The 21361-nt window shown below is 42.6% G+C and overlaps 2 protein-coding genes across 3 annotated transcripts in view; both read right to left on the bottom strand.

Moving 5' to 3' along the window:
- IL13RA1 (interleukin 13 receptor subunit alpha 1) overlaps nt 1-21361 on the bottom strand; it is a 439968-nt gene that overhangs the window by 336543 nt on the left and 82064 nt on the right. The window lies entirely within an intron of this gene.
- STK26 (serine/threonine kinase 26) overlaps nt 1-21361 on the bottom strand; it is a gene marked incomplete at its 3' end in the record, with an annotated part of 41777 nt that overhangs the window by 2799 nt on the left and 17617 nt on the right. For both annotated transcript variants that reach the window (XM_081896989.1, XM_081896988.1), the window contains exons 3-8: nt 16196-16426; nt 10543-10599; nt 7954-8062; nt 7698-7855; nt 6689-6874; nt 2536-2684 (exon numbers count right to left, since the gene is read on the bottom strand). In XM_081896989.1, coding sequence (XP_081753115.1) covers nt 2536-2684; nt 6689-6874; nt 7698-7855; nt 7954-8062; nt 10543-10599; nt 16196-16426 — 890 coding nt within the window. The remainder of the gene's footprint in view (nt 1-2535; nt 2685-6688; nt 6875-7697; nt 7856-7953; nt 8063-10542; nt 10600-16195; nt 16427-21361) is intronic.

Here is a 21361-nt window from a genome sequence, read left to right as displayed (position 1 = left end):
ATTCCAGAGGACTGGAGTTCTAGCACCAAAAGTTCAGTCTACAGTGCATACGAAGCACACCCCTGTGGCATATGATATTCTTAGGAATGTCCCATCTGGGAGAAGCATAGTTTCCAGGCTCCCTACAGGTGACATAATTCTGCAGTAACCTGAAAGTGTTTCAGGAAAAGGAAGAGAGCATAAATGAAGGTGAAACATCATACAGCGTGACAAAGAGACACCACACTCATTGTGCTACAGTGGACACAGGCTCAGTCCTGAAATTCAGAGAGTGACCCTGAATGAGATCATGGCCTCTCAGTTTAAATTTACTTCATTTATGAAAACAAATGGCAATTAAAAATGAAGTAAGAGGATCTACTGTGTGTGTATGTCTGCTGTTATCATTTGCTGTTCACAAAGTAGCTTTTGACCAAAGTAAAAATAAATCACTTGCAACTGGTTAGGTCATGGGTCAACAAACTAAGGCCCGGGGACTGGCCCCAGCCCAATTGTCTTCTGGATCCAGCCTGCAGATGGTCCGGGAATTGCCACGTGGATCGGTGTAGGGATTCTGATCGTTTGGGCTGCACCATTCCCCCCCCCCCACACACCATGACAGCGCTTCCTCCCTACCTCCTCCTGGCTTCTCCCCACCCTGCCTACAGGAGGAAGGGGGCTGGGCTTTGTTGAGCCGTGGTTAGCTGTGGGCCATTTTAAGCAGCCCCTCTCTGGAGCCAGCCCTTTCGAGCCACTCATCGTTCCTTCGCCACTACCACCAGCACAGGTAAGCAGCCACCAGGGCTCATCTGGTGCTGTGAACAAGGGAGGGGAGAGTCGTGGGGGCATATTTCCCCTCCCCCCAAAAATAGTCCAGCTGCCCACAAGGTCTGAGGGACAGTGGACCGGCCCCCTGCAGAAAACATTTGCTGATCCCTGGGTTAGGTGCTGCTGGAAAGGGTCTCCTGACTTTCTGAGGATAGAGGCAGAAGAATTCAGAAGGTTGCAAACGGATGCTTCCAAGACGGCCACTTGTTTGTGCCTGGCTTTAACGACTATCCATGCAGCATGGCTGTCCTTCCAACTTCCAAGTTGCAGAGGTGGGCAGGGATATTGATGCAGCTGTATGGCCAACATGCCTAGAGTGCCTCAACCTTGAAGACCAAGCTAGTGAGCCCTCTGACCTTTCCCATTTTGAAGCAAGAAAGGGTGGCAGAGGTTTATTTCCCACCGCTTCCTTGGAGTCTTACTGCCAAGCTGTGGCTAAAGCTGTCATTTCCTCTTTCCCCTCTTCCCTCCAGGAAAAGGAGACAGGAGGAGCTGCACCAGTTGTTACTCAGCAGAGAGGTTCAGTGTCCTTATGCCATGTGCCATGCTCCCTGCCTCAACTTCCCACAAGACAGATGGAGGGGAGGGAGGAGTGTGTTCAACCACTGCTTGGTTGTGAGGTTCAGACCTTGTTTGCCAAGCAGCAGCTGAATAACATGATGCAAAAGAGTGTTCACCAAGGACTGCAGACCACGCATGCTTCCTCTGTCTGCCTCCTGGGAGTAAGGGGATGCTGCTTGGCAAAAGAGCCAAAGGCATACCACTGAAACTTGCCTTCTCTCTGCTTCTCATTGCCGTAGGAGACAGGTGTGCATGTGCGCAGGGTTGGCTCTCCAGCCATTCCTCGGCACAAGGGCTTCTCTGCAGAGCACTAACTGAAACCTTGAGTCTACTTGTCTTTTTCTCACTGGAAAAGTGTTTGTGTGCATACGTGCACTTCCTTTGCTGTTGGCTGGAAAAATATGCCTCTATTAAACTAGCTGAGGGGAGGAACCTGGTGAACATAAATGTTAGTTTGGCTAGCAAGTTTAGCCAAATACTGTAGACCCCTGGAATAGTAGTCTGAAGTGGTAGTTCCAACAGCAGACCATCTTGGCTGTGAGTTCTGGAAGACCAGCTCCCTGCCTTGCAGCCCTTTCTTCCACCTGGCCTGGGAAGGCGGGGCCCTGACTGACTCCGGCTACAAAAGCTGAGGTTGCTGAAGAGGCCACCTGGGTTGTTTCTAGGTGAAGACCTAGGTAATTGAGCCTGATCTTCCACAGCTGCTGCCCACCATGAACCACCATTGACAGGACTGGCAGCAACAGCAGCAGATATAATATTTTATCTTGTTAATTATGCTATTTAAATGTGCATTTTATATTTGACTTCCCTAAATAATATTTTCTTTTGAAATGTTTAAGATTGTTTTGGTTAACTTTGCTGCATTAAATGTGCATTCTGTAGTTTGCCCCCTTTGTAATGTTTTAATTTGAGATCATTAAGATAACATTTTAGTTTCCTGTTAATTATGTTGCTTTGAATGTATACTTCATATTTAACTTTCTTCAGTAATGTTTTGTTCTGGATTGTTTTATTTGATGTTTTGATATTTTTTCTTAAAAATAGAAAGCAGTATAAAAATAATGATAATGCAGGAGCTGAACTCTGCCCCCTCAACTCCTGCCACTGGACAGCTCCCCTGCCCACTCCCCAATTCCTGGCAAATAATCAAAAATCCAGACTTACGAATCAGAACCATCAGAATCTGTTTCATCGCTACTATGTCCTTCTGCTTTCCACCTCTTAAATCTATCAATAAGCTCCGTCAGATATGAAGTCTTCTTGGCATTTTTCAGAATGAATTTGTGCTTTAGAAGTTCTTTCGCTGTGGGACGCTGTAAAAGACATGAAGTGGTAAATTGTTTGCAAGCAGAATGCAAAATGTTGACAATTATCTATAAAGGCCTCCCTTACCAGCCTGCCCGCTCCTTAAGATACACTGCTGAGGATTTTCTTTGGGTCTCGACTGTGACTGAGGCGTGACTGATTGGAACATGCGAAGGGGCCTTCCCTATAGCGATTGATCTGCTGTGCTAAGGATTCCTTTGTGGTTACCATACTTATTATTTAGATTGGTTTAATCTCAGGGGACAGACAGTAGCTCTGTGACAGTGGATCTGCTAGCATGCAGAAGATCTCAAATTTGATCCCTGGCATCTCCAGGTAGAGATGGGAAAGATTCCCTGCCTGAAACCCTGGAGAGCCGCTACCAACCAGTACTGAGCAAGATAGAGAAATGGTCTGGCTTCCCATGTTCATCAATCTGTTAGATTTTAGTGTCTCCCCCCCCCCAACTTTTGTAAGCTACTGAACATTGCAAATGTAGTGGAAGGGCAAGATGCAGATATTTGCGAAAATAAATAAAAAATTACAATAGCTATAGTGCAAGCTGGCTCATTAGATCAGATTACTGTATTTTTCGCACCATAGGGCGCACCGGACCATAGGGCGCACCCAGTTTTTTTGGGGGGAAATAAAGGGGAAAAAATTATTTCCCCCCCCAGGCGCGGGGCTGGGGCGGGGGAAGCTCGAGCTTCCCCCAACCCCAGCCCCCAAACAGGCAGCTCTCCGCAAGCAGCGGGAGCGCTCCCCCTGCTTGCGGAGAGGTCCGCGAAGCCTGGGCGCGCTGAGCTCAGCGCACGCAGGCTTCGGCATGCAGGCAACTCTCCGCAAGCAGCGGGAGCCCAGCGCTGGGCTCCCGCTGCTTGCGGAGAGGTGTGCGAAGCCTGGAGAGCGTGAGGGGTCGGTGCGCACCGACCCCTCTCACTCTCCAGGCTTCAGCGAAAGCCTGCATTCGCACCATAGGACGCACACACATTTCCCCTTCATTTTTGGAGGGGAAAAAGTGCGTCCTATGGTGCAAAAAATACGGTACATCTACTACCAAGCATTTTGTAATTGGACGGCAGTGCACTATTTGTCCAAACAGCTCCATTCTCTTTATGTCTGAAAATTAGGTTTCTTTCCACTCTGCCTCTCCAAGAGCTCCGGGTAATCCAAAACCTTTCCTTACTTTTATGCCAACAAGCATTAGACCAACGAGAACGCTCAAGTTCTCTGCAGCAACTGTATGCATTAAAGCCAGAGCAGGAAACAGGATTATAACACAAACCACTGTGGTGCCTTTATTACAGAAGTCTTTTGGGAATAGATTCCTCTGAAGGAAACTGATGTGCAGACTGGAAGCGTTTAAGCTTGAATGACCTTCTGTTCCCTTCCAGGGTTTTCATTCCTTAACTGAACAGAGCATCCAACAAGCATCCCATTTGCCCCTGCAGCTCCACCCCCCAAAAAACACCCAGCTGATTTTCTCTATTCTATTTTGTTTTATGCATACTCTGTACGCTAGCTCCTCAAGTAGATTAATGCCGACCTTAAAAAGTCTGAGAAATCTGGAGACTTCCGGGAGGGAAGATGGCTTGGCTAGTCCTCAATTGCTGACAGTCCCTCAACAGAGATAATTATGCAGGGATTAACAATAGCCAAGATGTAAATCTTCATTATTACACTCTCTCTTTGAATACAGGGAGATCAAGGGATTAACCTCAAATGCTCTGAAGAAAGGTGTTCTTCACACCAGAGACCAGAAAGGTTTTTGGATGCAGGATACATCTTTGAGTGAGGAACTGCTATTGTGTCCAGACACCACATAATACCCCTGAATGTTAGCCCTTAGGACAACAGGTCAGCTAAACCTCCCTTCTTTTAATTACTTTTAAGATTGGGATCAATTACGACTGAAGTGATCTGTCTGCCAATTAATTTTCACCAAGAACATGAACTGAGTGTGAGATAAGAGGCATTAGCTAACATGCTGAAAACAAAACAAAAAGTATCTTAATTATTAATGATTAAGAAAGATTATAAACGGATCAGAATGCTCTGCTTGTTAAGCATCTTCAATTTATATTACTTTTTACTCTCAGTCCTCTTTGTGAAGTGCTGGCTTCAGAAGTGAAACTACATTCCTGTGAGTGCGAAAGGAATGCACTTCTTAAAGAGACAGACACAAGTTTTCAAGGCAGAGACTTAACATGAAGACTAACTGAACCAAATGTGGCAAAGAGACTGTTGAACCCCTGCAATGACTGTTGGTACCATGCAGCAATTCTTGGATGAGCACCTGAAAGACCTTAGAACTGAGATGCATAAAATCTTGAATGAAAAAGGAGAGAACGATCAGACCAAAGAATACACAGGACCCTAGGGGAGAGGGGGATACTGATAAAGATCTGCCTGAATGTGAGAGTGGAATGGTAAAGTGGGAAGCAGCAGATGATGAAATGAAAGAACTTCCACATAGGTGTCTGAAGGACTGAAACAGACAAACAATGGAGTTGTGATGTTGGAGAAGTGGAATGAAACCATTGATAAGCAATATCAAGAAACATCTTGAGATGGCAAAGATGGAGCCGAAAGAGAAAGGATCCTGTGTACAAGTTGGAGTGAATTCAGAGGAAAAAGCCATTAAGCCTCTGGTGATTCTTCTTAAAAAAGAATGGAAGAAACAGAAATGGAAGGAACTTTTTTTCCTTTTCCTAATTTAGGTCAGGAAATCATGACCAACAGGAAATGGGATCAGAAGATCTGGAACTGGATGAATATGGAACTGGCTGTATATTAATGAATATACATCAAATAAATAACTATGGGTTATTATTCTAATAATAGATATTGGAATTTCTTGGAGATAAAAGCTGTCATACCAGACTATTCTTGACATTTAGTGATAATAACCGTAGAGCCACTTTTGGACTTTTTGCATGAAAAGGAAAACGAATAAACTTGAGATGCCTCGGGTTGAAGATTGGGAAAACGTCAATAAGCAGGTTGAAGAACAGCTGGATATTACCCTGGAATACAGCTGGATACCATCCTGAACACTTTGAAAATTTTGAACTCTTTTTATATACGTAATTGACAGACGAAGAATCTGAAGTCCTCTTTATTTATTTCTCTCTATTTTTTTATATTTATTTCCAGTGTTTTCTCTTTTTCTTCCTTCTTCTATCTATTTTACTCTTGCTTATGTTGTGCTATGTTTTGGTTTTTGATGTCCTCTACTCTAGGTTAGGGGATGCAGGTGGCGCTGTGGTCTAAGCCACTGAGCCTAGGGCCTGCCGATCAGAAGGTTGGCGGTTTGAATCCCTGTGACAGGGTGAGCTCCTGTTGCTCGGTCCCAGCTCCTACGAACCTAGCAGTTCGAAAGCACGCAGTGCAAGCAGATAAAAAGATACCACTGTGGCAGGAAGGTAAACAGAGTTTCCATGCGCTGCTCTGGTTTTGCAAGAAGCAGTTTAGTCATGCTGGCCACATGACCCACAAAAATGGTCTGTGGACAAACGTCGGCTCCCACGACCAGTAAAGCAAGATGAGTGCCGCAACCCCAGAGTCATTTGCGATTGGACTTAACTGTCAGGGGTCCTTTACCTTTACTCTAGGTTAGTGAGGGTACACATAGGAAGGTGATGGATGGAAAGTGAAAGACCCTGTATGAAAGGCAGGCAAGGCAAGGTAAGATCTCCCAGGGTAGGAGTCTGGGAGAAGAAAAGAAAGCTCCCAGGTAGAGCTGAGAGGGTCCCGTCCCCCCATTTGTGTGAGACAAGGGTTAAGATCAACCTCAGACAGAGGGCTTTGTTACCTCTCCCCTTTTCCTTTGTTGTTTCTTTTTTACTTTTATTTAGAGTAGTTTTTCATAGTACTGTATGCTGAAAAGTTTAAACATTTTTTTTTTAAAAAAAGCCTGCAGCACTTTTCTCTGCCTTTTCTTTTGCATAACAAACAATACTGCAAGCACCCAAGTTTCCTAATGTTGAAGAAGTGAAATGTTAACACTTACAAATGTCGGGTCCTTATTTAGACATGCATCAATAAATTCTTTAAAGGGTTTGCTGAAGTCCCCTATTAGGGTTGGAGGGTTGTTTTTAGGAATGAGAAAAAGAACTCTCATTGGATGCATGTCTGAGTTCGGAGGCTCTCCTTTGGCCAGTTCAATAGCTGTGATTCCCAATGACCAAATGTCAGCCTGCAGAGAAAGAGGAAAGATAATAGTATCATATTTGTACAGCACTAGCTATCTTGAACAGTAAACTGGTAGCAGAAACTTTGTTTCCCCAATCATAGGCTTTAAAACTGAACTGATGCAAAACACACATGCACACACAAATAGGATCCTTGTGCTCCAAGATATAACACAGAAACACTGAATAAATGTCTATCTACGTGGAGCAAGTATATTCCTTCAAGAGCAAGTGCTAATTGTTCAGCTTTCAATATCCTTTGTGGGTCAAGTTGACGACAAGTTGTGGAAGTGCTCACTCAGGAGGGAGGGGAAAGAACAGTTGGGTGTGATTGTGCTGCGTTGAAAAGAGCTTAACAGGAAGCCCAGAAAACTCAGGAAGTTGCAGTGAAAGAAGAGGAGTGTCTTGTTGCTCTGCAGCCTGAGAACCCTTAGTACATACCATCCTTCTGGTAACAGATTTGCTTAGGCTTTCGGAGGAGAGCTTAGTAGAGTTCTGAGCATAGTCGGGAGAAGACTGAAGCTCAATGAACACAGGAGGACAAAAGTCAGTGGAAATAAGTACTAATGCTCCTTTAGTGCTTGGAAGCTCATGAAGGCCCCTCCTGGTTTGTACACTCCACACAGTTCTGGGCTATAATCACTAGTGCTAGAAACTTGCTCTTTGATCTTTAATACACATTCTCAAGCTGTCCTATAGCTATAAGAATTACGCATTTGGAGGCATACCATACATTCTGTGGCACGACTGCGGTTCTGAAAATCTCCAAATGTCTTGCACAAAATGAACACATCACTTCTAAGCACAAACCAATTTCAAAGAACTCACTTTTGAATCATAGGCTGATTGCTGAATCACTTCTGGTGCCATCCAAAATGGCGTGCCTACAAAGGTGTTCCTTTTAATCTGTGTATCAGTCAGTTGCCCTGCAACTCCAAAATCCGCAAGCTTCACATCTCCTTGCTCTGACAATAACACGTTGGCAGCTTGAAAGGAGGAGAAAGCAGAAAAAACTAATTAAAAAGCAGAAAGAACTATTGCTTGAAGGGATATGGGCTCTGCATTTATTTAAATTTATACACACCCTTTATATCTCTGTGAATTTTCTTCTCTGAATGTAGATAGTCAAGCCCTTTCAGTATTTCCTTGAGCATCGTAGCAATCTGGAACTCATCGAATGGGCCAGCACGGAGCTTTGGGAAGGAAACAAAGCATAATTCAAATAAAGCATAAACCCTGGCATCCACTGTTTGTTAACAGTTATTTGAAATGTCATTTTTCTTTTTTTAAAGATTTGCAGGAAAAGGTTCAAACACAAATGTTCCACAACAGACACTGTATAAATTCATAAACTTGGAAGAGTAACACAAGTAACTTGAAAACATTGTCAGGCAAACTTTAGGAAGGTTTCACTTTCCTGAGAAGCTTTGACTAATATAGCCTTTTAGAGAAGATGGCAAGAACACAGAACCATGGTATTACCTTCCCCCAAAATACATCCCACCTCACAGAATAGTAATAATTTAATTTATTAGATTTATACCCCAACACCTTCCTGCAAAGGAGACCAGGGCTCATTATTAAACTACACTATGTATGGGCAACTGCCTCCATTGGCAGTAATATACTGTACAGTACAACAGCTGTGAGGATTTAGGTAAGAGGTTCATAAGACTGTGAGCCACAAACTAGGGCTGATTTGCGCTATTATCACTCTCTAACACATCACTTGAGGATCTGCAGCCGAACACGAGTCAAATTCTGTTTACTGTTTGTTTCAATTTCCATTCTGCCCTTCATCAGGTTGTAATGTGCTGTTTGAGGTGAAGTGATCTGAATTGTGGGTCATTTACCATGTCATGCTTTAGTCAGTGTTTAGAGCTATAGCAATCAACATACATGGATTTGTGTGTATATGAACCATAGCCCTCAAAAATCTGTTCCATTGTCCCTAGTGGACAACTGCCCCAAAACTCAGCAAACAGCAAGGCTTTTCTTACCTTTCCAAATTCCAGCTGAGAAAATCAGAAGGTAGCTGTTGGGGTTGAACTGAGTGCTACTTATGTGCAGAGACCATTTGTAATTCTATGCTGTTGAAATTCTAGTGGGATTAAGGCACAGTTTGTACAGAACTTGCAAAAATGACATGTTGCTCAATGTTAATAATATTTCAGGATCTCATAAGCATAAACACTGAGCAGCATTATCTTACAGGAAAAGGGTGGGTCTCTTATATAGGGCTGTGGTGGAGCTGGACTGGGGGATAGGGGAAAACCACACATCACCACCCAAAGCGCTTTGCTTTTTTAGTCCCTCCTAGGCTGCATCCGTCGTGAACACTGTGTTTGTCATAAGTAAAGGGCCCTTTCATGGCTTAAATTTAAACTGCCAAAAATGGAAAAACCAGGTCAGTTTCAACATTGAATATTAACCATGCTTTTGCTTCCATAGCACACTCCTGGAATCTGCTTCCAAGAAAAACATTTCTGTCTATTCGAAACTGGTAAAACATCTCACCTTTCAGTTTATTAATGAAACTTGTGTTTTGACAGCAACAAATCTTCCTCATACTGAAAAGTAGAAGGTGTGGTACACTTTTTGGTAATATATTGTTTTTTAAGACACAAGGTAGACAACCTCAAACTCATCTACAACTAGACATAAAGGGACACTGTAGTCATTGCACCAAGAGGAGCATTGTGCCACAAGACAGGCAGCTTCTCTCCACAAAAAAAAAATGTTTGAGTTGGATCAGGGAATCCCAGGCCATGCCCAAACACTGAGTCATTTGGTAGCTTCAGTCAAAATCCTCTGAGCTTCAGTACACCAACTGCAAGTAGAAGGAACCATTGCCTAACTGACAAGAGTCCTATTACTACTACTACTACTACAATGACGATGACTACTATAAGTGCAACTGGCAATTTACACAAAGCAGTTACAAAATGACATGTCCCCTTCTTGGAGGAGGGAATGATCTACAGAAAAGTTACATAATGCTCTGAACATTAGCATATTAAGGAGATGATCTGGCTTCAGTGTTGAGATTTCAGAACTGTGAATTAAATTTAATGATGACTTCTGTCATAAATTACACTTGAAACCTATTCCTTGACATGGATATTTAAACTTCTTGAAAAAGGAAGTATGTTCACTGAAAAAACTTCAAAAACTATCAACTCATAAATTATAAAAAGAAAGAAGTCACACTTTGAATATTAAGAATGTTATTACTAGATCACTGGATTGCTGTTATACAGTGGTACCTCGGGTTACATATGCTTCAGGTTACAGACTCCGCTAACCCAGAAATAGTACCTCGGGTTAAGAACTTTGCTTCAGGATGAGAACAGAAATCGTGCTCCAGCGGTGCGGCGGCAGCAGTAGGCCCCATTAGCTAAAGTGGTGCTTCAGGTTAAGAACAGTTTCAGGTTAAGAACGGACCTCTGAAACGAATTAAGTACTTAACCCGAGGTACCACTGTACTTTGAATTGCTTTATCCATATTTGAATGTTATTGTAATGATGTACTGAGTTACATTCTTGTTGCTTTGAAATGAGCTACTTTTGAGCATTTTTACATGGAAAAGTAGCGTACAAATTTTAGTAATAAGTAAGAATGCAGAAGCTAACTAGAAAATGAACAAGGCACAAACCATTAGAAGACACTTACCAGATCCAGTGCTGATCCCCCACCTAAGTATTCCATGATTATCCATAACTTTGTGCCCTAAAAATGAATGCAGATAAAGTGTTAGGCTTTTCAAAAGAGATTAGTAGATCAGCTCACTTCATCATTTCAATGAACTGTTGGGTAGAAGGATCAGTTATAAAGACCACAGCGTGGCAGTCCACACAGTACCTAAAGGAAGGTGCTATATGCAGATAGTAGAATATTCTGATTCAATGGCTCTTCATATTTTGCTAATGCAGGACCTTTGTGAAAATAGTGTTAAGATTACTGAACCAATAACTGCTGTTAAAATAAGGTTTTTTTGTTTTAAACAGTATCTATGTTTGAGTAAGGACATGGCAGTAAACCCTTGTTTGCAGATTATTTTAGAAATGCAATGCCCAGCGTGGTGACAAGGGATGAAGCTGTTGCTGGTTTAATTAGGCTAGAACTTTGTTGAAGCAATGCTCTCTCTGACTTGAGATCATATCACAAGGCAAATAAGCACAGAGGGGCCCTCTTTGGAAATACTGGATGTTATTCTTGATCCCATTGCATTCCTCCAATGCTCAGAATGGTGGCTGATAGATCTACTGTAGCCTTTGCCACAGAAGGTGGAACCTGCCCCAGTCATCTAAGTTTTGTTTACTTTCATTATGGATTATTGTAATGCACTCTCTGTGATCCAAAATATGGTAGCCAGATTTTTGTTTCGTGCTCACTATTCTGTCAGGTCAACTGGCTTCCTATTTGCTTCTGGGTTTTGTTGAAGTTGCTGGTTTACGATTTAGGGTATGACAAAACAAAACAAAACAAAACAAAAAACCACACACCTAATTTTTGTTTTGTCTTTTAATTGTTGGCTTTATTATATTTTATCTGTAATTGCTTTTACAAATTGGCTGTTAGTTATTTTTATACTTTTATAACACAACAGACTGCAAATATACGCACATTTAACTTGTTCACGTTCAGCTTTTAAAAAGGGGGAGCAGAAAGAGGGTGGGCACCTGCGCGAAAAAACTTCAGTGGCCATACCAGGCATTGAACCCAATGTGTTTCGACTAAATATGATTTTGGCTTTATGCACTATCCCTGAAACCCCCATGTAAGTTGTGGGTCTCCTTTATTTCATTTGGTTTTATGGTTATACTATACAACCGTACCTTGGAAGTTGAACGGAATCCGTTCTGGAAGTCTGTTCAACTTCCAAAACGTTCAGAAACCAAATTGAAGCTTCTGGTTGGCTGCAGGAAGCTCCTGCAGCTAATCAGAAGCTGAGGAAGCCCCGTCGGATGTTTGGGTTTCAAAAGAACGTTCGCAAACCAGAACAATCACTTCCGGGTTTGCGGTGTTCGGGAGTCAAGGTATGACTGTACAATGATAATCTTAGCATAAGAGTGGAACATCTATCAATAAAAACAGAGTTAGAGCCACTATTCCATTTTCCCTTTGCACCACCTGATCATCCATCATGAGAGAAAAAAAGTGCATCTGAAAAGCTTGCATGATGAACTGTGAATACTAACTAATCCTGAAGAAAGGTATTTTAATCTCTTCAAATACTGCTCCAATGACAAGGTTTTACCACTCAAGACATTTGCATCTGAACCAAATGGGCTATTTATACAGCTATGAGACTGTCAGTTAACCATTTCCAGGTGAAAATGCTATAATGTGAAAGTATGCTTCTTCTTTTTAACAGAAGACATCCTCCACTTATTTTGAACTGTTTCGTTCTCTGGCATCAATATTATATATTTGGCTGTTGTAATGAATCTGGAAAATGCTACATGGAAAGCAGGTGAACTGCATTCCACTTATAAAGGATCATAGAATCATAGAGTTGGAAGAGACCACAAGGGCCATCGAGTCCAACCCCCTGCCAAGCAGGAAACACCATCAGAGCACTCCTGACATATGGTTGTCAAGCCTCTGCTTAAAGACCTCCAAAGGAGGAGACTCCACCACACTCCTTGGCAGCAAATTCCACTGCCGAACAGCTCTTACTGTCAGCAAGTTCTTCCTAATGTTTAGGTGGAATCTTCTTTCTTGTAGTTTGGATCCATTGCTCCGTGTCCGCTTCTCTGGAGCAGCACAAAACAACCTTTCTCCCTCCTCTATGTGACATCCTTTTATATATTTGAACATGGCTAACAGTAAATGGATCCTAACAGTATAGTCATTAACAAGTTCCACTGAGCTCACTTGGATTTACCTTCTAATAAGTGGGTTTACAATTGGAATTGTTGAGACTATTTTATTAACTGGCATTTCAAGAGCAATATATATATACACACAACCCTCAAAAAACACTTTTTATATGTATGTGTGCCTATGTGCACGTGGAGAGAGAAGAGAGAGAGAGAGGGAGGGAGGGAGAGAAAATGAATAATCCTGGTCTGATTTTTAAAGTATTATTTGAGGTCTATTTTTAATAATAAAGACCATAAACAAATTGTCATATTAATTCTGCTCATGACATGAATTACATAAACAGTATTACCAACATAACCATGTGATATTTACAAAAAAAAAAGGGCAGCTATGAGCAAAATAAAAAACAATGATAACACATGCTACTAAATCAACATTTGATCATCTCCTTCATACACAGGCAGAATATAGATTTTAGAACAAATATAACTGGTCTTAATCAAACATTTCAGTTATTAGTTACAGATACTCAGAGCTATCAGCATAGCTAAGGGCTTCAAATGAAGGAAATTAACTGATAAGAGGCAATAGCCTCTCCACAAGAACGTCAGACAAAAGATTTGTCAGCAATTTATTTCCATCTAAGGTTGAATTTTAGCCCAGTTCAATTTTCTGAATACACACGAAATACGGATGTAATTGAACAAGCAAATAAAGGGGCAGGGCAGCCATACTCCATGTCCAGCACTGAATAGAGCACAGTTTGTTGAGAATCATGAAGGATTAGAGACTGTATTTATACTATGAAGGCTTGTTCCAATGGTCAGAATTAAGAGGGAAGGCATTTGCTACTTTTAGCAATTTTCACAAAGCCCAACTGTGCTAGGAAGAAAAACCTTTAATGAGAACTCATTCTCAGGCTAACACTATGTGGGCCACACAGATACCTTTGGATGGTTTGAGTGCAATCTGCTTGCAGAGCCAAAATAAGTACTGTTTTTCCAAGAATGCCTCAATGAAGTCTCTACTATAAACTGTAGCTGAATGTGTATAGTTTTCACCTAGGCATCCAAGAACACTCCTTGGAAGTTACTACAGGACAAGAAAGTATAGCCTGTATACAGAGCAGAGGACAGCGCCTAATTATTGAATTTTGAATGATTTTTTGGTTTAAAATTATGACGTGTTAGAGCAGGGACATGGAATCTCCAGCCCAGGGACCTAATTAGGTCCATCAAGTCTGAGAGTTTAGCCTGCCAGGAAGTTTTGCACAAACCATGGCCACTTTCCTCATGCCTAATGTCAGCTGCAGAAACATTCCAAGTCATGGCTAAATTGAAAAATGAGCACACACTAAATGTGCTCAATTCCTCCTTTAAATCACCAACTTGAATTGAGGTTGGCAGTGTGAAAGATCTGCCCTTGAAGGGGCTTGCTATAAGCACCAATTAGGTGGCTGGCGCTTACAGCAAACCCTGCTGAGATCTGCTGTGCTACACAGTTCCCAACTGGGAACTCTGAAGTGCAGTTGATCTCTGCCCAAAGCAAGACTTGCCACTTTCAGCAGGTATCTTTGCTTGCAACCTCACTGGACTTCAAAACAGGCTGCAAAGATCTAAAGGAATCAGAAACACATTTAAGAACGTGGTCCCAATTATTTCTTTTGAAGGTGGGTCATCTGACATTAGGGTTAAAAAAATATTTCCATTGTAATTCCTGCCAAAGTGTCCTGGTCTGTAGAACCTTGGCAATTTGTGGTAAGATTGTGCTGTGATGTTTCTGTTCAATATCGTATGTTTGACTTTTCTGCATGTTGTAAGTACTTGTGAAACCACACAGAATACCAGTCATAAGCTCCCTAAAGTCACTGACTGATTTTTCATAACAGTTTTACATTTTATTTTTTTTAGTATGGAAACATGGTTTGCTATTTTAAAAATACGGCCATTGAGGAAATGCAATTAGTTGCATTAGTTGAAATGTCTGATCCTAACTGGGGGCAGGACCAGGGAAGGCAGAACAGATTACCCTCTTCCCACTGGCACGCACACCCAAGTGCAGTGTGTTAATGAGGACATTTTTGCTGGCATGCCAATGATCCAATTCTCCCTAGAGGATGAAATGGCTTCTTCTCTTCTAGCTTAGGCACTAGAACAATCACCAGACATCTCCACAGAAAAGTCCCAGCTTTCTGCCAAGCAGGGAGAATGCGGTTCTTCTGTAAAACCTTTAGGAAGGGCCTACTGGATTACTACTGTGATTCTGAATGTGCTGTTCTAGCAGTGGTGCTGTGTCTTACTAGCTTAATGTATACCAATTTATTTTAATATTCTTTTACCTCAACTTTATCTTTCTTAGCAGTCTTCTTTAAAGTGAGATGTAGTTATTTTAGAGAATAAATGAAATAAAAAGGAGCAGACTCCTGAAGTTGCACAGCAATAGGGTAAAGAACTAAAATACAGTTTGCTTCCTTACATAAAAGAAATAAAATGATTTAGGATGCTTGCTTCTGCTGTATAAGGAGAAGTGGTGTGTGTGTTTGTGTGTGTGTGGGGGGAGAGAGAGAGAGAGAGAGAGAGAGAGAGAGAGAGAGAGAGAGAGAGAGAGAGAGAGAGAGAGGTCAGAAAGATAAACATCTCAGGCTCAAACAAGTATGTATGAAAATAACTGAGGGGAAGAGGGAATGGATTTGATAGGAGAGAACAAAGCATTAAAAACCTTTATTTTAAAAAGAAAGACACCAGACAGGTAGCTTTCCACCCCACTTCTTTGTCTTAATATTCTCTCATTCCACATCACCCCTTCGGGAAACTCTTCATCTTCTCACAGTCTGCTCTATCCCTCCCCATATCTGTTGCTCCATCCACAGCATCTTCATGGAGAGCAAACAATGGGAATTTTTGAAAACTTGTGGATGACTGAGGGTACGGAGGAGTGCCACTGGGAGGAGCACAGAGAGAAGAAGAGAGATGGTGCACCTGTAGCAGCAAAGCCAGACTTCTTCCTCTGCCCCACCTGCAATACAACTGCTGTAAATCTCCAACTCTCTGACTTTATCCCCGAAGGTGCATTCCTCCATTGTCTCCAGAGACAGATAGATGCCAACAAAGGGAGTGAAATGATTTGGTTTCAAAGTCCATCAATAGAGAGTATTGCTGGTTTGTTTTGGGTTTTTAATCCAAGCTTTAAATGTATTTTAAAATCAATAAAAACACAACTAAAGAAGACAACTGGCCAGACAAACAACTGGAAGCTGTGAGTTGAAATGTCTTTACAATTTTTGACCACACCAAGACCTTGGAATGCAAACTTCAGAACCACAATACGAACAGACCGAACTCAAACTCTATCCTTCACCCACAAAATGTGGTACCTAATTTTTTTTTAAAAAAACTGATAGCATTCCATGGGTCTGCATCTCACAACATTAATCTTGCTGTTTTCAAAGAAAAGAATTGCATTTTTCCAGTAGACATGGAGCAACCATAAGAATTACCTTTAGATAGGAGCCATAGTACTTTGTTACGTAAGGGCTGTCACACTGGCTTAGCACAGTTATTTCTTGCTGGATGTCTTCTATTTCATCTTCTGCCTCCTCCAGGTCTATGATTTTTATAGCAACCACTTGTTGCGTCCGATTATCAATTCCTTTGAAGACTTCTCCAAATGAGCCTTTTCCAATACGTTCCAGTTTTGTGAAGAGTTCCTCAGGGTCAGCTCTATGATTCTGAAGGGAGTGGGAGGAGGGCACAAAAAGAAAATAGTAAGTGAGGTTTCTGCCTTTTCTCTCTCCAAGACTGAGGATTTTAATTCATATCTAGGGAATTATAATAAAGAAGGGGGATATACTGACTAGCACTGGGCAATATTATCAATATATCACCCAGGACCAGTATGGGGGGTGGGAGAGACTGCAATGACAGCTTCACTCAGTGGTATATAGCTGGTGAAACTGTCACAGCTCTTGAGCCCCTCTGCCTCCAGTGCCTGGCCAAGGAGCCCTGGGTTCCCTGCCAGCCGTGTGTGAGTGGAGCGGGGGTGGGGGTGGGGACTCATAGCTGGCTCCCCTGCCCCCAGCAAAGCCTGGCCAAGGAGCCCCAAGTCCTCTGCCGGTTGAGTGCAAGCAGTGGAGGACTCGGGGCTCCCCCAGCTGAGCAGCAGGCTGGGCCAGCTGTATCAGCCACAGCCCACAAGGTGTGAAGGGGAAAGCGCCTCAGGTCCCAATGATGAGAGCTACGGCAGTTTCACCCAGCACCTTGTTGGCTGAGGCCAATGCAGTTTTTTACCGCGATGTTTGGCTGCAATACACCGTGATGTTGAAAACTCAACATTGCCCAGCCAAAATACTGACAAGTCCACCCTGACATTCAGCACCAAATAAATCCCAAATTCTTTAAACTAAGCCGAGTGTGTGTGTGATCTCCTAATCTTTGTGTAACATTTCACACAGCTTGAAGGGATGGAGAATGAAATGGTAATGAAAAGTGATGGAAAGTTCTCTCTGACCACAACAGCAAGAAAACTGTCTTGTAATTGAGGCAAGAATCTGTGTAAATTACTAATCCCATTTATTAACATGAACTGCTAATTTCATTATCTGATATTAGTCACAGATTTCCGAATCCCTCAAAGATAGTCTTTTTAATTACAGTCGCCAATTGCAGCTGTGACACTACCCTGCTAAAGGAAAATCAGCAAAAGATTTGTGTATTTTAGAAAGGACTGTGAGGAACCTTAGCAACAACTCAGGAAAGTTATAATGAAAAGAAAAGCTTCAGATTGTCACAGCAGCAATAATCTACCATTAACTGGGGGCATGTGATCATTGTATACAAAAGGAGGGATTTATTAAAATTCTGTCTGTGAACAACAGATAACCACAAAGTACATGCATACATAAGATGGAAAAATCACCCATCATGTCTTTGTGAGGTTCAAAAAACCAAAACCCAGTCAAAGCAATTTATGTAATTTCCAGCAAAACCAACAAAAAGAGAGCCAGCATGGTGTAGTGATTAGAGAATGGGATTGGTACCTACAAGACCAGGGTCCTAGTCCCAACTCTGAGTGACTTGGCCAATTTCTGCTTTCAGCCTAACCTTGCCTCATGAGGTTGTCATGAGGATAAAATGGGGAGCGTGTGTATGCTAAGAACCATGAATGCCACATTAAACTCCTTGAAGAAATTGAAAAAGATATATATGTAAAAGTAAAGATTTAGCTAGGTAACTCATGTTTTTCTAGTTTAAATAAAAAATAAGATTTTTTTTAAGATTAATGTTAAAATAGATTAGTGTTATCTTCAATGAAATTCACAAAATAACCAATCAACCCACAGCTGGCTATGAATTTATTTTTGGTTTCTAATAAGAGCATTGATGGTGACAAGGACCTGATACAGTGGTACCTCTAGATACGAACGGGATCTGTTCCGGAGCCCCCTTCGCATCTAGAGGTAAACGTATCTAGTGACGGCGTGTCTGCGCACGCACGTGTTGCTTTTCGCCGCTTCTGTGCATGCGTGTGACGTCATTTTGAGCGTCTGCGCATGCGCAAGCGGCAAAACCAGGAAGTAACGCGCTCCGTTACTTCCGGGTTGCCGCAGAGCGCAACTTGAACGCGCTCAACTTGAAGCAAATTTAATCCGAGGTATGACCGTAGGTCATTTGTTAATGGCAGTATGTCCAACCCTTGCTAAACTACTTCTAAATAAACTGGTATTTAATCACTTATAAATATAATTGCAGCCTTTAGTATTATTAATCTTAAATGTCAGGGTTGAACTAGAGTCCTTGAGCCATGCAATTCAAATGCTTTGTCGTTAGACTATAGATTCTTCCTACTGGAGGAGAGAGGATAGGAAATGCTATGAAGCAAAAATAATGCAAATGGTTGAAAATGCTTCCTCCCCTTAAAAAAGCTCAGTTGAAGGCTACATTGTGTTACATTTCTAACTGGCCCTTCCTTCAAAGAATGGGGATTTGAACCCTGGTCCTCCTAGCCCCAGGTTAACATTATAAGCCATGGGTAGGCAAACTAAGGTTCACGGGTCGGATTAGGCCCAACTGCCTTTGGATCCAGCCTGTGGATGGTCTGGGAATCACCGCGTGGATCACCAGCGCACGTGCATTCTTTCCCTCTCCCTCCCTCCCACAGCAGTAGTGGCGGCGCCTCCTCCCTCCCTCCTCCTGGCTTCTCCTCGCCCTGCCTAGAGGAGGAAGGGGGCTGGGCTTTGTTGGTGCCATTTTAAGCAGCCCCTCTCCGGAGCCCTTTCGCGCGCCGCTCATCGTCCCTCCGCCGTTGCTGCCAGCCCCTGCTGCTCGCAAGACACAGGTAAGCAGCTACTGGGGCTCGTGGTGCTCTTAGAATCTTAGAGTTGGAAGAGACCACAAGGGCCATCGAGTCCAACCCCCTGCCAAGCAGGAAACACCATCAGAGCACTCCTGACATATGGTTGTCAAGCCTCTGCTTAAAGACCTCCAAAGAAGGAGACTCCACCACACTCCTTGGCAGCAAATTCCACTGTCGAACAGCTCTTACTGTCAGGAAGTTCTTCCTAATGTTTAGGTGGAATCTTCTTTCTTGTAGTTTGGATCCATTGCTCCGTGTCCGCTTCTCTGGGGCAGCAGAAAACAACCTTTCTCCCTCCTCGATCTGACATCCTTTTATATATTTGAACATGGCTATCATATCACCCCTTAACCTCCTCTTCTCCAGGCTAAACATGCCCAGCTCCCTTAGCCGTTCCTCATAAGGCATTGTTTCCAGGCCTTTGACCATTTTGGTTGCCCTCCTCTGGACACGTTCCTGTTTGTCAGTGTCCTTCTTGAACTGTGGTGCCCAGAACTGGACACAGTACTCCAGGTGAGGTCTGACCAGAGCAGAATACAGTGGCACTATTACTTCCCTTGATCTAGATGCTATACTCCTATTGATGCAGCCCAGAATTGCATTGGCTTTTTTAGCTGCTGCGTCACACTGTTGGCTCATGTTTGTGGTCAACCAAGACTCCTAGATCCTTTTCACATGTACTGCTCTCAAGCCAGGTGCCACCCATCTTGTATTTGTGCCTCTCATTTTTTTTTGCCCAAGTGCAATACGTTACATTTCTCCCTGTTAAAATTCATCTTGTTTGTTTTGGCCCAGTTCTCTAATCTGTCAAGGTCATTTTGAAGTGTGATCCTGTCCTCTGGGGTGTTAGCCACCCCTCCCAGTTTGGTGTCATCTGCAAATTTGATCAGGATGCCCTTGAGTCCATCATCCAAGTCGTTGATAAAGATGTTGAATAAGACCGGGCCCAAGACAGAACCCTGTGGCACCCCACTAGTCACTCTTCTCCAGGATGAAGAGGAACCATTGATGAGCACCCTTTGGGTTCGGTCAGTCAGCCAGTTACAAATCCACTGAGTGGTAGCATAGTCAAGACCGCATTTTACCAGCTTCTTTACAAGAATATCATGGGACACCTTGTCAAATGCCTTGCTGAAATCAAGGTAGGCTACATCCACTGCATTCCCTTCATCTACCAGGGTTGTAATTCTGTCAAAAAACGAGATCAGGTTAGTCTGACATGACTTATTTTTCAGAAATCCATGCTGACTATTGGTGATCACAGCATTCCTTTCTAGGTGCTCACAGACTGTTTGCTTAATGATCTGCTCCAGAACCTTCCCTGGTATTGATGTCAGACTGACAGGACGGTAATTATTTGGGTCTTCTCTTTCCCCCTTTTTGAAAATAGGGAAAACATTTGCCCTCCTCCAGTCTGCCGGGACTTCGCCTGTTCTCCAGGAATTCTCAAAGATGACTGCCAGTGGTTCTGAGATCACATCTGCCAGTTTTTTTAATACTCTTGGATGCAGTTCATCTGGCCCTGGAGACTTGAATACATCTAGGCTAGCCAAGTATTCTTGTACTTTCTCCTTAGTTATTCTGGGCTAAATGATTCTGCTGAATCATTTGCTCCAAATTCTTCAGGTTGGGCATTGTTTTCTTTATCGGAGAAGACTGAGGCAAAGAAGGCATTGAGGAGTTCAGCCCTTTCTGTGTCCCCTGTTTGCATTTCACCATCTTCTCCTCTGAGTGACCCCACGGTTTCTTTGTTCTTCCTTTTGCTACGAACATACCCATAAAAGCCTTTTTTGTTGCTTTTAACCTCTCTAGCAAGCCTGAGTTCATTCTGTGCTTTAGCTTTTCTGACTTTGTGTCTACACATGCTGGCTATTTGTTTGAATTCCTCTTTGGTGGTTTCCCCCCTTTTCCATTTTTTTGTACACATCCTTTTTAAATCTTAGTTAAAAGTTCTTTAGATAGCCACCCTGGCTTCTTTAGGCACCTTCCATGTTTCCGTCTCATTGGTATTGTCTGAAGTTGTGCTTTTACTATCTCCCTCTTAACAAACTCCCAGCCATCATGAACTCCCTTTCCTTTTAGTATTACTGTCCATGGGATCTCACCCAGCACTTCCCTAAGTTTTATGAAGTCGGCTTTCTTAAAGTCAAGAAATTGAGTCCTAGTATGCTTGGCTGCTCCTTTCCGCTGTATAGTAAACTTCAGAAGAGCACGATCACTCGCGCCTAATGATCCTTCCACTTCTACCCCACTAACCAGGTCATCAACATTGGTTAGGACCAGATCTAAAATGGCTGTTCCTCTTGTTGCT

The sequence above is a fragment of the Podarcis melisellensis genome, assembly GCF_964234715.1.
Source record: "Podarcis melisellensis genome assembly, chromosome: Z".
In the NCBI taxonomy this organism is placed as follows: Eukaryota; Metazoa; Chordata; class Lepidosauria; order Squamata; family Lacertidae; genus Podarcis; species Podarcis melisellensis.
The sequence above is the reverse complement of the archived record's forward strand: the minus strand, read 5'-3'. Positions and strand labels throughout refer to the sequence as shown.